This window comes from Fusarium mangiferae (genome assembly GCF_900044065.1).
Source record: "Fusarium mangiferae strain MRC7560 genome assembly, contig: FMAN_scaffold023, whole genome shotgun sequence".
Lineage (NCBI taxonomy): Eukaryota > Fungi > Ascomycota > Sordariomycetes > Hypocreales > Nectriaceae > Fusarium > Fusarium mangiferae.
The window spans coordinates 16,008-31,603 of NW_024573943.1; the positions used below are offsets into that span (position 1 = coordinate 16,008).

A 15,596-nucleotide genomic window follows, 5' to 3' on the forward strand; every position below is an offset into this window, starting at 1 on the left:
TAACTTTATATATATTTAGCTTAAAACTTTAAAAACCTATAATTAAAGTTATAATAGGCTTTAGGCTAGAATTTAGATATTTTATAATTAAAACTTATATAGCTTTAAACTAAACTTTTTATATTTAAGAACTAAATTAAATAGGACTTAAAATTAAAGCCTTTATATATAATAAACTAGAATTAATAAGGCTTTAGGCTAGAGCTTTTAATACTTTAGAACTATTTTTAATATATAAGTAAGGAAGTAAAGATAATCTTTTTATTAAAAGTAAGAAAAATAAGTAAGAAAATATATTATAGGCTTAGGCTTTACCTAAGCCTCTATAGGACTATATAACTTAAGGGTTTAGTCTAGATTTAGGCTAGAACCTAATAGTATAAAAGGAGATTTCCTTAAGGAATCTCTTTTTTTTCTTTAAGTTTAATAATATCTATATTAATATCCTTTTAGTTACAGCTAAAAAGCCAGTCTATAATACTTAAAATAAAATCTTTTAATTAATAAAAATATAATTTCCTTAAAGTCCTTAAAGCTATTTTAATTAATAATATACTATTTAATAAAATTAAAAATTATAAAAAAGGTAATAAAAATAGAAATATATATTTAAGCCTTTTAGCTTATATAATTCTTATTAATAATAGTTTAATTTATTAAAATAATAAATATATTATTTATAAAGTTATATTATTATAATATATATATAGAGATATAAACTTAAAGTTATATCCTTTTATATACCTTTTAATCTCTTTACTTTATAATACCTTAAGGCTTATAGTAAGATATAATAATTATTATAAAAGCTTTTAGGTAAAAGTTTATATTAAGGTAAAAAAAATACTATATTTTTATTTATTATCTATATTTATAGCCTAAAGGTTAACCTTATAGGTTATATTTATCTCTATTTTAATATATATAAGGCTATTTTAATTTTATTAATTATTAAAGACTAAAAAGTAATATTAAGATATTAATTTAATTAAAACTTAAATTAAGCTTAAAAATAGCTTAAAATAAAGTAATAACTATTTAAGATAGTAAGTAAGAAAGGACATACTATAAGTTAATATTTATATTATATATTAGCCTATTTTAAATATATTGCCCTTAGTTAAGACTTGTAAGTTCTCCTATAATAACGACTGAAGCTTCTGCTAAGCTATACTAGCCAATAATATATTAAGTATGGGGTTATCACAAAAGGGCGTCTTGCATTAATGAGGAACGCAGCCCATTTCAGCTTTGGCTTGATCAGCCATGGTACTACACATGACCTTTTATGGAACTTTTAACTGATATTCATTCGGATGAGCTATCTCCCGACGGCCTAGACTTTCTAGTGTGCTTTCCACAACTAATGTCAGCTTGCATGTATCAAGCCAAGAGCTCTGCGCTTTCCTGATTTCGGGGGAGAAGGGGGGCGACCTTGGGAACGGTGAAGCCTTTGAGACGCAGGTCACGAACAATCCAGGAGGATATAATCAACATGACGAAGGGGTAATCTGTATGATTTGGAGATACCCGTATTTCGCAAGTCGATGCAAACAAATTGCAGTAACCGAAAGATTATGCAACACAAGCGAGGTGCGTCAAATATAAAAGACCTCTTCCCCCTCTTGTTTTATCAGTATCACCAACATCATAATCGTCCAAAACCAACAGCATACTTCACAGATCTCCACCAATCGTGCTACAGATATCCAAGATGTCTACGACCTGCAACTGCCACTCCAACAACACCAATGGTGCTACTCAGCAGAACGTTGACTACTCCAAGATGCACGCTCTGACTGCTATTTTGAACCCTCAGACCTTGGGCCGTGCTGGAAAGAAGAGTAAAGTCCTTCTTTACCAGTCTCTTACCCAGAATGGTACACTCGGTGTCGAGCAGACTGTTCTCTATGATACAGACATAAAGCCCAAAGCCCAGGGAGCTGGAACAGCTGTCCTGGGCAACCATGGCAGAGCTTCACCATGAGCCCTGTTCTCAAGCTTGGCTCCAACCTTGTTTCTCTGGTTGTGGATGACGTTGTAAGTCAACCTGATTCGTCGGTCCCAGTATTAAGGATCTTTTAGTGGCGGTAGACTAATAGTCCTCCACGTAGGTCCATGTCTACGGCGTTACAGCACACGACAGCTCCATTTGCCTACTGAGCCCTGTATATCAACCTTTGAAGGAAGCCAAGATCGGCCTGGAGATGACAGGAAAGATCGTGGGTTGCACTGATGGAAAAGGCACGGGCTGGATTTACTACCAAAGGTTTGTTTGTTCGACAAGCGCTTTCCAGAATGGAGTAAGCTGACATGTCTTTTCAACGCAGTAAGGATAGTGAAAAGAGAGGGTGTATTTGGGAGAAGAACCTAAGCAAGCCCAATGATCGGGCTCGCAAGATAGGTGATAGTGAGAAGGCTATGTTGGGAACTGACATCGTGGCCTTCCATGATGGAAAGCGTCGTTGGATCGTGTACCAGAACTGGACCAACGACAACGTATCCGAAGTTGAGATGGTTTGCTGCGATGACAAGTCAAGTAAGAGAAATTTTCGACCAAACTTGGATGTTCGATGCTAATTAACTCAAGTCTTGACAATCAAGAATACTTCGAACGCCATCGACGAGAAGTTTATCGAGATTGCTGCTACCACTGCCGTAAACACCAAGACCAACAAGAACATGATGTACATCTACTTCCGAGATCACAAAGCACAGCTACAGGTTTATGCCGCTGAAATCAACGATAACGCGCCGAAGTTCAGGGCCCCGTCGGAAATCAATGTGTCTGGGGGCCTTGGGAAGTTGGACCTGGACTCTTCCATTGCGTTCTTGCCTGACAAAGACGGTATCGTTATCTATGCAATCCCAGATGGTGGTGACAGCTTCGATTCTTTCTTTGACGAATTCAGCGATTGAGATCAGTGCGATGGTCATCATGCTGAATCGGCAGCCAGTACAGCAACAGAGAGGCTTGTCGATGAGTTGAATATTCTACGGAACATCCCCTTGGTAGTAACGGAGGATCGAGGTGTATCTGTTCAGGCTAGTGTGACAGAGGCCATGGGCTCGAAGGTTGAAATTGACATTTCTATCACAGTTGATGGTAGAAAGGTTGATCTCTCCATCAAGACCAAGGTCTAGGAAATTTTCGTTCTTTGGGGTTACAGTCATTACCACCGATTCCCTACTTACTTATAACTCACTGATTCTTATTATCTGAGCCGTTCTCTCCCGTGAAAGTCAGACTTGTATCACTTCAGTATCAACGCACGCTGCAAGTAAGCTATCAGTCACTTTATAAGGGCAAGATAGAGGTAGAAACGGAAGTGTGACTGTGAGGATTGTCCTTGTCGCTTCGTTCGCCGTTGATGACGGAGCTCTGGTAAACCAGCCGCCGTCACCAGTGTTGCAAATCTCCGTTAGATACTCAGTGTGCACTTGATCTCTTAAATATGGTACCCGAAGTTATACTGAGTTGATTGAGACTGGGCTTAAGTAATGAAATGATTGTCAGCCTCACTTTCATTGGACAATGACCCATTGCTCCAATGAGGTAGCCAGACTTCCCACGGGAAGTTAGTTGCGATAAATACGGGGAGACGGGTGGGTCACCAATATTTATCCACACCTACCCACTCTCTCGCTATCTTATCTCTGTTCTCCACGCTACCCATTCGGCTATTCCACACATACCCTAGAGTCATACTGCTGTGCAGTCTAGGTTCTTCGTTTTTTTATTGACATGATAGACAGGGCATTTTACGAATTCTAAAACTCCAATTTAAATATAGATAAATAATATGATTACCGGTAGTTATGAACCAAGTTATCCTTTCAATTTGATCACTCGAGACTTCCGATGCATATCCTTCAATATCGACCATAAAAGGTCCCTCAACGACGCTAACGATAATAAGCCTGGCGAGCGATGTTAGACTGCTACCAACTCGACTAATGATTCTCAAGACCTGTTTCCAGAACCCCTTCCCGAAAAATACAGGATCAGTACCAAGATCACAAGTGGTGTCATAGTCACAATCTCCCCGATTACTAGGATCTTTAGGTGAGAAACATTACGGTTTTTGAGCTCTGTCAGAGACAAACGTACCCATCTTCTGCCAGAACCAATCTGATGGTATGCGAATCTCGCCGTCCTCGTTATGCGGGAAGCCATCCGAGTTGACAGCAAAAAGACTTGTCATGAACGATAGAGGAGTCTAAAATAAGCGCCAAAATCAGAGATCATACTTAGTATGCTGGTTTGACTCAAGGCGGACTTACAAAGATAACAGTAACGAGAGTGAATGGCAAGAGGAGAATGTTCATCAGACGTGCCTCCTCTGCCTCTTTCAACGACGCCTGGGATAGCATTGCCTGACTGATGCCGTTAAGCTGGCCAAATCACAAATGGGTTAGCAAAGGTCTAGATTCCCCACCACATGCCTGCTTAATGTATCATCCAAAACTATAGAAACTTACACTTTCAATTGTCTTCTCTGCGTCTTTCTCCATACGAGTGATGTGATCTATCATGTTTTGCACTTTTGACGTGAGAGTAGTAATGTAAGCAATATCTTCGGGCCTATCTGCTTGCTGTAAGTTAAGAACCGTGGAAAATTGATTGACAACCTCCAACTGGCTCAAAAAGACATTCTTGATGAGGCGCAGCTCGTCTAGAATATCCTTCACACGCCAGGTGCAGTCGATCGCGCTGTTAGCGTGTTTAGAATCCCAGTCATTTTGGGCGAAGTTGTTAAAGAAAGTGGCTTCTTTGTCTGCCTATGGAGTCCAACAGAGTTAACAATTGATTGCTTCAGTAGATCGTGCCCGTTACCTACCTCAGAGGCGATCTCACTTTTGAATACGTCAAGTTTATGCTCACCGAGCCCGGCCCGCAAGTACTTATCTGGGAAGTTGATTGTTTCCTCCAGAATGTGCTTCACAAGATCGTCGACTCCAGAAATCTTATCAAGGCGGCTCTGTTGAATGGTTTGAAGTAAGTCATTTGCCATGCATACATTTGTGCGTAAAGGTATTGATGAAAGAATGGTGCCTTTCAGGTCAGATTCGTCAGTCTCCAGGTGAAAGAATCAAAGAAGAAGACCTTTACCGTCGTTTAGTTTCCAGAGCCAAAGCTGCCGAACCATCAGCCATTTTGGGCGGCGATCCTTGCGGATACTCTGTATCTCAGGTGAAATGCCAGCCCTTTCGCCACGACCGCCTCGCCCCACGCGGCCTGAAGATGAGCCTTTCGATTCTTTTTTGTCATAGTTCTCGATCTTTTCTCTCATATTTCGGAGGAAAGATGCGAGTTTGGAATTTGGATTTCGAACGGTTAAATCTAGTGGAAGTTGCTTTTCTTGTTCAGAGCTCTTGCTTTGCGACCACCTGTAAATGACTTGGTTCTCCCTTTTCCGCAATTTCGACCGACTCTCGGCGTTGATTGCGGTCTGGTCCAGGGTTTGCGACATCTGCACTCCATCAAACCCAGTGAAAGGTGAGTAGGCTTCTTCAATCTGCGTTGCTATAGAACGATATGGGCTTTCAACCTCAATATCTAGAAATGGAATCTGAATATAGTTAAGTTAGAGAAGTGCCACAACCCGCAATTTAAATACTGACCGCAAGAGATACTACTGATACGATTTGGTTGTTCTCGATACGATCATTCTTAGACGGGTTGGGGGCTAGTTGGGTCATCTGTTGCCTTCTTAGTAGTGCTCTGAACCATATCATTCGAAACGAGGAAGCTTCGATATTCCAAGTCCCTGACATGGAATCGTGACTCACAGAAGCATGGGGTACCCTTATAGGAAAGCCATTGTTTCTCATGTCGTGGACCTTCATCTTATCGTCAAAAAAGTGCCAGGCACTGGTGCTCGTTTTCGAATTGTCCTGGATAAAATCCTCCATCACCGGATAATATGTAAGTAAAAGAAGAAGACAGGACCAGACAGTAGATATTTATTTACTTACCCTAATCCATGTAATCTGTAAGAAGAAAGACGTTAGCCGAGTGCCCTCAGATAGAATATCCATGTGGCAGTATCTCACATTATTTGCAGGGAAGTTGACCCATCTCCATGTGTAGTTAGCCCATGTGACGCTGCTATCAACAGCTGCTGCTTTTCCAGCTGGGGGTTTGTGCTCATGATCATCTTCGTCACGCTTTCCTCGAAACGGTTCGAGAGAATCATTCCAGGCGCGTTGGCATTCCTTGTCGCACTCACCCAGAAACGTGGTGTCTTCTGACCGATACTTTGGATCAAATACATGGGATACATACTTATCTGTTGCAGTCCAATGTAACGGATCCCTGCTCTCGGTAGCGAGATCATTCCATTGGTAGCGACAATAGATAGCGGACTTTTTGCATACAGTCTTTGCTACATTGGAAATTCTGTTGTGTCTCCATGAAGGTCTCTGCGATGAGGCAGATGGATCTGAGGCGGTCTTCAGCTGTTCACGAGACAGTCTAGCCATATCCTTCCAGAAGCCTTCGTCTCGCCCATGATAGTCTGAGAAAACCAGTCTAGGGGTCTTCCAATCATGATTTAGACTTTCTAGATCGGCACCCTTGCGGATCAACTTCTTGATTGCCTCTAGATCTCCTAATTCACAAGCGATGTGAAGAGGTGATTTTCCTGGAAGCAGCATTACAATGAGCGGTGCCACGAAGGGATGAGCGAACTCGGCATTGAGGTAGTCGGAACCCAAAACTTGACAGCTCAAATTGCATACCTTCGATGTCTTTGGTGTTTACTTCTGCTCCAGCCTGTAGGAATCTATCCAACAGAAAAAAGGGATCCAGAAGAGTACGGGAAGGATACTCGGGGTCCCAGTCTTTCCACAAAAGGGTTAATGATAACAGCAAGTGAAGGGGTGTCCTGAAGTCCGCATCTAAGGCATTTAGATTGGCGCCATGTAGAGATAGTGAATCGAAAATAACGAAAGTCTTTTGTAGGGTTTCAGGCTTTGGATTGCCGAAAACTGAATCGACAACCAAAATATGTAATGCTGTCCTGGATGCAAAATCTCCGACATCGATGTATGTATGCGGTGATGTGGAGGAGCTCCTTTCGAAGATATCGCGTATCAGATCCGAGTCTTTGTCTGATACGGCCTGATGGAGAACTGTTCTTTGCAGCCAATCATTCCTGGTATGCAGTTTTTGATTGTGCTCACTGAGCAGGTACTCCGCATCCGACTTGTGGCCTTGATGGATGACCATCCATAAGAGCGAAAATCGTACGCTACTCGATTGATGTGTTTGCACCCTTTCTTTTCTGGTTAAACTCCGACTTGAGTTTGCCAAACCATCTGCAATGGCTTTAAGGGGGTCTCGTACCCCGTTTTCAAATGTCTCACGGCGACCTGAGAACATGTGCTCCATAACATCGGTCTCAACTGCTTCCTGAAGTTTGGTTTTAGGGCTATGAAAAAAAAACACCTGCCTCCTCCACCTTGCTTGGCGAGGAAGCTGTGGCCAGGTTGCCTGATGAACCATGCGCCTCCGGCTTATATGTGAGATCTTCAAAAAGTCTTCGGACATCTCCATCTCTGCCGAAGATGACTGCGTGCCATATTTCATTCTCTTTTCTCAGAATAAGCTTGTCTAGAACGGTCGTAATCGGAGGTCGCCACTTGGACCATACAACCTTGTACCAGAAGTTTTCGAGGTGAACCAATCCCTTGAGCAAGAACACCAGAACAAAAAGGAAAAAAGGTATGATCTGCAAAGTCATATTTGGATCTGTATAAATCACTGTCAAATGGTAAAGCAAAGAACTGTAGCCTGATTCAAGTCCAAATTGTGAGATATGAGACGGGGACTTATATTTCAGAGTGCCACTTAAGCGCCAAGCCAACTTCACAGAAATTAGTACACCCCACACATGACCATGACGGAACCGACGTAAGCTATGATCTTCCCGATTGCTTGTGGGATTAGCTGTCACTCTTGGCTTATCACCCCGCAGAGTGCCCCAACTTGCACATTCATGGTGCTACAGGAGCGGGTACATTGAGCTATTAGGAAATAGTTCTGCATATCTCGGCAAGTGGCGCGCTAGACTTGATATCATTGACTGTATTTGGCTGGCATTATTGGCAGGCCTCAAAATGTTTTCAGCTGGATAACAGGGTCACGATGAGATACCCTATTAGGCTAATGTTGCATTTGCTTGCAAAGAATAAAGGCGCTGTAACGAAATGTAGATCGAAACGCAGTGTTACAGAGACAATCGATTGCGGACTGCCTATCAGCCACGAACCCTTAGGCACTTGACCTCCTGAACGGAACGCTTCAACGTATAAAATATCCGATTTTTCTGTCGGAGTACAAGATCATCTCAATGTCATACGATATGCGACAGCATGTACCTTGTATTGATCTGAAGGCGAGATTAATTTGCTGGTACAGAACACTAATCCATGTTGTGCAACCTCATTCAAAACTTGCTACAGTTTCATTGGACTTAATTGCCAGTGCCCCCATTGTTTCCTGCAAGACATGAGATATGACAGCCGAGTTTTTCAGCTTTTCAGCGGCCCTGCTTGGCGATCGCCACGAGCTTATCAGACCATGGGGACTCCAAATTCAGAAGTAGAGAAGAGAGGCGAGTTGAGTATGCATCTAAAGATATAACTTGCGTAACTGATACGTAGCTATGATAGCTAATGGCGGCATTCCCCATAGAGGTGCTGACACCATTGCGGAAGAAGCGGTTCTCTAACAGTGGCTCAAGCTGCAGTCGCGAACAGCATTCGCAGCCAAAGCTGTAGGTGGTGCACTTGTAGCTAAAAGTGCCGCGGCTACTGCTGTTAACCTACACAATTATTGTCTTGTGAAGGTTAAGATAAGAAAGAGAGAAACAAGATAATAATATTTATTAAGCGAAAAAGCCTGCTAACAGCTGAAAGAACTATTTAACTAGGTCAACCTTGAGTCAATTTAATAAGATATACTAACATCCTGACTGAGACTTTGTAAAGTCAACTACAGCTTTGACGTCCTCTAGAGCCGTGGGTCCTGTAGGATTCCAGCCCAACACCTCCCTGGTCTTAGCACTTGAGGCAGTATTGTCAGCCATAAGTCCGAATTAAAACCAGCCAAAATGCTCTTGTAACTTCTCTGGCGGAATGCTGACAACAGGAACATCCAACCGTTTGCCAACTTCAGCAGCAATGTCCTTGACTGTGACGCTCTCCTCGGCGACAGCATGGAAAACAGATCCAGGCTCTGCTTTTTCGATAGCCAGACGATACAATCTAGCCGCATCGTCACGATGACCAGCGCACCAATGATTCTGGCCGTCGACAACATATGCAGAGACACCCTTTTCGAGTGCGACTTCCACAAATGGGCCCATGAACCCAGAAACTCCTCCAGCCCCATGCGTCGTAGGAGGAAGTCGAACAACACAAGCTCGAACATCTTGCTTGGCAAAATCGAGACACAATTGCTCAGAAGCTCCACGAGCTGCCGCCATAGGATTGCTCATGTTAGGCTCATCATCCTCATAGCCAAGTTTTCCTTGAGCGAGCATCATAGTACCCGAAGTAATGACCATGGCGCGATTGCCGCCGGCTTCAACCAAAGCAGAACCCATAGCCGTAATAGCGGCACGATCAATGGCGCAACAGCCGATGAAATCGGCAAAGTTGTGTACAAATGCCAGATGGATATTGTGTACAAATGCCAGATGGATAACGGCATCAGATGCAGAAGCACCCTTCTTGAGAATTTCCAAGTCCTCAATTGTACCAAAAAGGGCTTCGGCGCCTTGGTTCTTGAGCTGCTCGACTCCTTTGTCGCTGCGGGCTAGGCCGAGTACGGAGTGACCGGCAGCTAATAGCTCTTTGACGACAGCTGAGCCGACAAAGCCTGTTGAGCCTGTAACAAATACATGCATGATGATAGATCGTTTGGATAAATAGGGTTAAGATAAAATGAGACTTTAGAGAAAGTTGAAAGACTGTTCCTTGGCGATTTTGGATGGAAAGAACTGGATGGATTGGTCTCGTCCAGGATATATGATGGCTTATTATATATCTATTATCTCTACGCGTGTACTTCTTTGGACTCTCGGGTTGTCGGCAGCATCAACTGTTGTCATAGCGAAAGTTGATACCAATTGTAAAGACTGAAAATGATGGTCTTGTTTGACTGGAGCATCTTAATCACAGGTGGAACTATCGTTGACCAATCAAGATGGTGCAATCCCGAGCAGAGGTTAGCGAGAATTTGAGTACAGACGGAGTTATTACTCTGCCGGATTTAACAATGTGCTAATCTCCGCAGAAACATCCTGTATCGGCTTATCAACATCGAGACCGGCAACAGCGAACGAGAGCCTTTCAAGCAGTTGATTAAATCTCTATCAATTATGTGCTCAGGGACGATTCCAGTCACCAAGACGCCGGGAATACAACGTCGTCGAAAGTCGCGATTCGGTTGCCGGAACTGCAAGCTGAGAAAAGTGAAGGTAAGTCAATGAGGAGTTCCCTCTACCTCTTCAACCTTTTTTGACTTATCTTGGATGACATAGTGTGATGAATTGAGGCCATGTTGCGTCAAGTGCCAGATTTACGGCGTCATATGCAACTTCGGGTTCAACGTACCAGATTTCCAGTCACTTCCCGAGGAACGAACCAAGAAAAACGTGCTAAAGCAATTTACTATTCCGTCACCACAGTCGTCTATAGGTAATTGCATATGGGTAGCAGATGGGGCAACTTTCTACATGCTCAATACACATGACCAAGACCTTTTCAATCGTTTCCAGTGCAGAACCTTACACTCACTGGGCGGGCCAGAGATAGTAGAGATACACAACAGGCACTTGTTGGCATTGTCCTTCAAAGTAAGTACAAGCCCAAAGTAAACAAAGGAATAACTTACAATTGCCTTATAGCATCCATTTTTATGGCATGGTATGTTGGCCGTGACGGCTGTCCATGATCGCTACCTTGGAATAACACCAACTCATCGTCGATCATTTTGTGAAACGTACCACTGGTCTCAATGCACTTCATTGTTCAAAAAGTCGCTGGGCCAGCCTATCAAAGAAGAGCACAAGGATCCTATCTGGGCCGCAGCAAGCACGCTTGGTATCCTAGGCTTCGCGTCTATTAATGCGTGTCCTTTGGAGGAAACTTGGCCTCTTGGACCGCCAGACCCTTCTGACCTTGAGTGGTTACGACTTGCAGCTGGCAAGATGAGGCTATGGCAATTAGTAGACCCTCTACGAGAAACGAGCATCTTTACGCCGATGGCTGACACGTTTGTTACAATGCATGAGTCCATGCCTATCGAAGGTATTAATGGTGTACTAGTGGAGCTAAGGCAGCTTTGTATGCTTGAAGAAACTTCTACGGCATATAACAATCCTTATTTTAGGGTTGCACAAGGCTTGTCCGAACTGCTAGCAGTACCTGTTGGTCAGGCTACACTCGGCAAAGCTATGAAGTTCTCAACCAAGATACGGGGCGAATTTAAAATTTTACTTGAGCGGAAAGATCCGATAGCCCTTACGCTCTTATATTTATGGTATACTAGGGCATGTGAATGTAGGTGGTGGATAGATATTCGTGCCACGTATGAGATACCTGCTATTCGTACCTACTTACAGCGGTACTATCAAGATTGGGGACATGTCCAAAAGCTTCTACCTAGGGTAGATATTGGGTCTTTATAATGTTCTAGGTGCTTCAAGAGATGGCATTTGGGTAGGGTTCGTATGACACTGTCTTAGCTATCTTGCCATAGTGCGTTCTGCTAATTAAAGATATAGCTTCATAGAAAATACAATAACGTTTTTTTCAAATATATAAACATATAGATAAAAAAAGACAAATAATACAATAGTTATAATTTCTAAGGACAAACTAGTTGCACTAGGGTTATGTTAATAAATATTATTAGGTAGAATACTGAGGTAGGATACTGAACTTCACTTTAGGAAGGCTTAAAGCCTCTTTGGCAGCTGAGCATGTAACTAAGACAGCAATGTCTTTAGTAAAAAATTTTTCAAGAGTAAAAAAGGTCTTTTTATCTACCATTCTCACAGTCTAAGATGCTTTAGTGTTTATGGCATTAGGAAAGCTTGGGAATTAGCCTTATCTTCTCAATTTGTATTTAATAATCTTATTACTTTATATTTCGTTGTTTCTCGTTACATAAAGGATCATATATAATAGGTGATGAGATTATCTTCCAGTGATTAGCTGCAATCTTTTATTATGGCAGTGACACTGCAGTTTAAGGCCAACCAGACTCACGACTTCTGCCCGGAAGTCCCCTCTACCCTTAGCTATTTAACCCATTTGAGAACCCAGGACATAGCGCAGGTCTGTCATTTTATCTTTGCTCCTCATCCTAGCATTAACAGCAAACTATATACTATGCCATTATTACACGCGCTTTTGCATCACTAGCGACATGGTCATAGTGGCTAGCGGCGGTGTCCCTCTAGAGATTGTTGGCGCCAGTATTGAAGACGCAGTGGCTGTTATAGTAGCATTTCATTCTGCAGTGGCAGTCTTTGCCGCGCAACTGACGCATGCTACAGATATACAGTGACCACGAGCTATGCCACAAGGAGTTCAAATCTTACGATAACATCACAACTCTTTTGAAGGCCTTTAGCTTCGCCTTAGAGAAGCATGCCTGCGGCGTTAGATGCAGCCATCAAGGCAGCAAAGTCAGTATTAGGGGTAAGAGTGTTGGTAGATGGAAGGTTTGCAAAGAGGATAAAAGTAAGTATAGACAATTAGGTATTTTAGTGCATAGTGACAGGTTTATGCCGAAGACGAAAAGAGCAAAGTTGCTCAGCTTGAACAGTTGACAAGATGCATTAGAGACTAGGTAACCAGGGGTTTTTCTTGTTGGTGCTTTGCATCAATCTTTACCTGTTATCAGAGTGAAAGCTTGGGAGTACAATAAATTCTTGACTGCGCTGCGCATTGTGACAGAGCCTGCGTTGTCTGCAGTGATATGAAGATATCCATGAAAGGTATTTTCATGGAATCCATCCGTTCGATTACCTGACGTCGTTGTGGAGTCGACTGGCTCGTCCCAGAGCCACTCCAGCTGTCGATGGAACACATGACCTCAAAAATGTTGAATCTAGGACTTCTTGTTGGCTTCCACTTCATTGGCTTTTGCGTTGCCAGCTGAAAGGCACATGTCGGTTGGTTCCAATCGACAGCTTTGTTTCAAGCCACAGGCGCTAAATGCAACATTAGCGGCTGTAGGAGACTAGGGATAATGCTGAGGTTGGGATGCATTGTAATTGTGGTTTTATTTTTCTTTCCCATCAAAATATTTTGCCTAGACTCAGTACATAAAATACTAAGAAAATTCCAGTAACGCCTAATTAGAGCTTAACTACTGCATAGTCTGTAGCCACGACACAGCTGCTAAAGACTCCCTGATCTAATAAGATTTAAGTCTGGCGCCCTCTGTTACATCGCTGAAAGGAGCTAGATTACTATCCTTATTTTTTCAAAATATAATCTTCAGAGCAAGACAGTCATTTTGCTTAGACCGGTTTTACCTTACACCAGAGGGCACAGAAAACGAGATACAGCATCATGGATGAACACAAGTCGGTTACCCTTGAACTCGGTTTTCAGCCGGAGCCGCAAAACCGAGGAACCATTGGAATACTTGTTCCCTGTCTGGCTGTCTTGGTACTCAACGTCTGGACCCTGTTCCACGTCAATATACCGCCGAAAGGGGAGAGTACCCACCTGTTCTGGTTGCATCGAGTCAAAATCTGGATCATAACGCTTATTGTACCGGATGGCGTTGCAACTCTGGCATTTTCCCAGTGGCGCGACGCTAAAAGACACGTCGCTGATATGAGAAAGGTGGATAGCTACGGCTGGTGGACATTGAAGCATGCTTTCTATGCTGAGATGGGTGGTTATCGTGTTCGTGATTCTTCGGGGCAAGAATTTGCCTTTCGGTCAGCGGAACTTTATGAATTGGTCAGGGAAAGAATGATCATACTTCCAGAGATCAGTCTCGAGGATCTCGATGACCGGAGCGATGCTGATGGATTTGTGAAAGGCCTGGCTTTGCTTCAGTCCATCTACTTCTTAGCCATGGCATTCTCAAGACTCGGTCAAGGTCTTCATCTCACTACCCTTGAAGTGGAGACTATACCCTTCATTTTCACAACCTGGTGGACATATTTCTTTTGGTGGCAGAAACCTGTCAACATCCAGTGCCGGACTTTGGTCGAATGTCCTGAATTAGACCACAACGCTCTTGCTACAATTGCCATGGAGCTCTCTAAGCCCGCTAACTACAACTCGAACAGCTACTGGTGGAGGCCGGTTCCTCGTGAGCTTCATCAACTCGGTTGGGATTTCTTCTGGTTCGAAAGCAGGTTTGACTTTTCTACGTGGAAAGCTAAAGTCCCTCTGATACCGCCCACAATCGTTGACCTGGTGCAAGGTAGCCCTGCTCATACTCGAATTACAGACTGGTATCTCCCGTCCGTTAAAGAGATGCATCCGTCCCAATGGGGATGGGAAGAAGATGCTATGATCTTTGGTCTGGGATTGTTTGTCAACTGCTTGCTGCTCGTCTCCTGGAAATCGACATTCCCTTCAGAAATTGAATCCCTGTTATGGAAATGCTCGGTTTTTGCAATGCTGATCACGACTACCATATGGTGGCCAATTGCCTGGTTAGCTTCTTATTCATTTGACTCTCGGTCATTAGCCAAGCACACATTTTTCTATACACTTATTGGAGTGTACATGCTGGGTCGAGCTTACGTGTTAGTTGAGCCATTTCTTGGACTCCGAGCTCTTCCCCTCTCAGCTTACCAAACTGTTTCCTGGTCAAGGTACATACCACATTTCCAGTAGAAAGGGGTGCTTATTATGGTCTTGGAATGGCGGTTTCAGTTTAGAAATTGGTTTAGTGAGTGAATGCGACTTGATCAATGCACTTCTGACGGAGCGTCGCGTTACTATAGTGCGCAGTTGCGCCTCACGCGGACAGAATGTAGGAATGCGTTTATGGAGCTAGTTTGTGTCCAATAGAGCCATCAATAGGATTTTGATAGACCGGGCTGTTCAAAGGTGGCATAGGCTGTAACAGGAATAGCCAGTGACAGTCGGTGATACCCCAGTGCTTATATCCATACCCTCTTGTTATGTAGGCTTCACATCACCGGCAAGACATCTTTTGTCTCAAACAAACGATTGGCGAATCGGCACCTTACGTAGAATTATGTTGAAGAGCGCATTGTCTAAGAGAATTAATGCCGTCAAATGAACCTGTTGGCCTCTTTGTTGGACAAAGCGGTCGCCGAAGCCCCTGAACCAGCTACTAATAAAAGCCGTTCCAGGAATAGCGAGTTTCCCATGTGACGTTTATATGCCATGATTACCGAGTGAATATCTAAAAAAAGGTCTGATATTAGCCAAAATTTGCGGCTGAGAGACGTGGTGCCGATAGTTTCTGCAAACCTACAAGGGCAGTTGGGATGAAAAACCCCACGTTTCGCATCTTGGCGCCCGCTACTGGATGTCACCCAACCTAGCCAGGGGGTTTCAAGTTTCAGGTGAAG

General features: G+C 43.2%; 5 protein-coding genes across 5 annotated transcripts; 3 read left to right on the plus strand and 2 right to left on the minus strand.

The window, feature by feature from the left end:
• Window positions 1–1,714: 1,714 nt before the first annotated feature.
• FMAN_05093 (uncharacterized protein) lies at window positions 1,715–2,919 on the plus strand (the record flags this gene model as incomplete). Its single annotated transcript, XM_041825638.1, has 5 exons — window positions 1,715–1,880; window positions 1,940–2,040; window positions 2,115–2,269; window positions 2,331–2,539; window positions 2,591–2,919. The coding sequence occupies 5 exons, from the start codon at window positions 1,715–1,717 to the stop codon at window positions 2,917–2,919; spliced, it is 960 nt and encodes a 319-aa protein (XP_041690998.1).
• Window positions 2,920–3,737: 818 nt separating this feature from the next.
• Window positions 3,738–7,555, minus strand: FMAN_05094 (uncharacterized protein; the record flags this gene model as incomplete). Its single annotated transcript, XM_041825639.1, has 9 exons — window positions 3,738–4,042; window positions 4,112–4,220; window positions 4,285–4,377; window positions 4,483–4,782; window positions 4,842–5,056; window positions 5,114–5,573; window positions 5,626–5,898; window positions 5,980–6,647; window positions 6,745–7,555. The coding sequence occupies 9 exons, from the start codon at window positions 7,553–7,555 to the stop codon at window positions 3,738–3,740; spliced, it is 3,234 nt and encodes a 1,077-aa protein (XP_041690999.1).
• Window positions 7,556–9,104: 1,549 nt separating this feature from the next.
• Window positions 9,105–9,917, minus strand: FMAN_05095 (putative Weak similarity to Y.pseudotuberculosis CDP-3,6-dideoxy-D-glycero-L-glycero-4-hexulose-5-epimerase; the record flags this gene model as incomplete). Its single annotated transcript, XM_041825640.1, has 1 exon — window positions 9,105–9,917. The coding sequence occupies one exon, from the start codon at window positions 9,915–9,917 to the stop codon at window positions 9,105–9,107; it is 813 nt and encodes a 270-aa protein (XP_041691000.1).
• Window positions 9,918–10,391: 474 nt separating this feature from the next.
• Window positions 10,392–11,702, plus strand: FMAN_05096 (uncharacterized protein; the record flags this gene model as incomplete). Its single annotated transcript, XM_041825641.1, has 3 exons — window positions 10,392–10,490; window positions 10,554–10,868; window positions 10,920–11,702. The coding sequence occupies 3 exons, from the start codon at window positions 10,392–10,394 to the stop codon at window positions 11,700–11,702; spliced, it is 1,197 nt and encodes a 398-aa protein (XP_041691001.1).
• A 1,897-nt stretch (window positions 11,703–13,599) lies between these two features.
• FMAN_05097 (uncharacterized protein) lies at window positions 13,600–14,889 on the plus strand (the record flags this gene model as incomplete). Its single annotated transcript, XM_041825642.1, has 1 exon — window positions 13,600–14,889. The coding sequence occupies one exon, from the start codon at window positions 13,600–13,602 to the stop codon at window positions 14,887–14,889; it is 1,290 nt and encodes a 429-aa protein (XP_041691002.1).
• Between the last annotated feature and the right edge of the window lie 707 nt (window positions 14,890–15,596).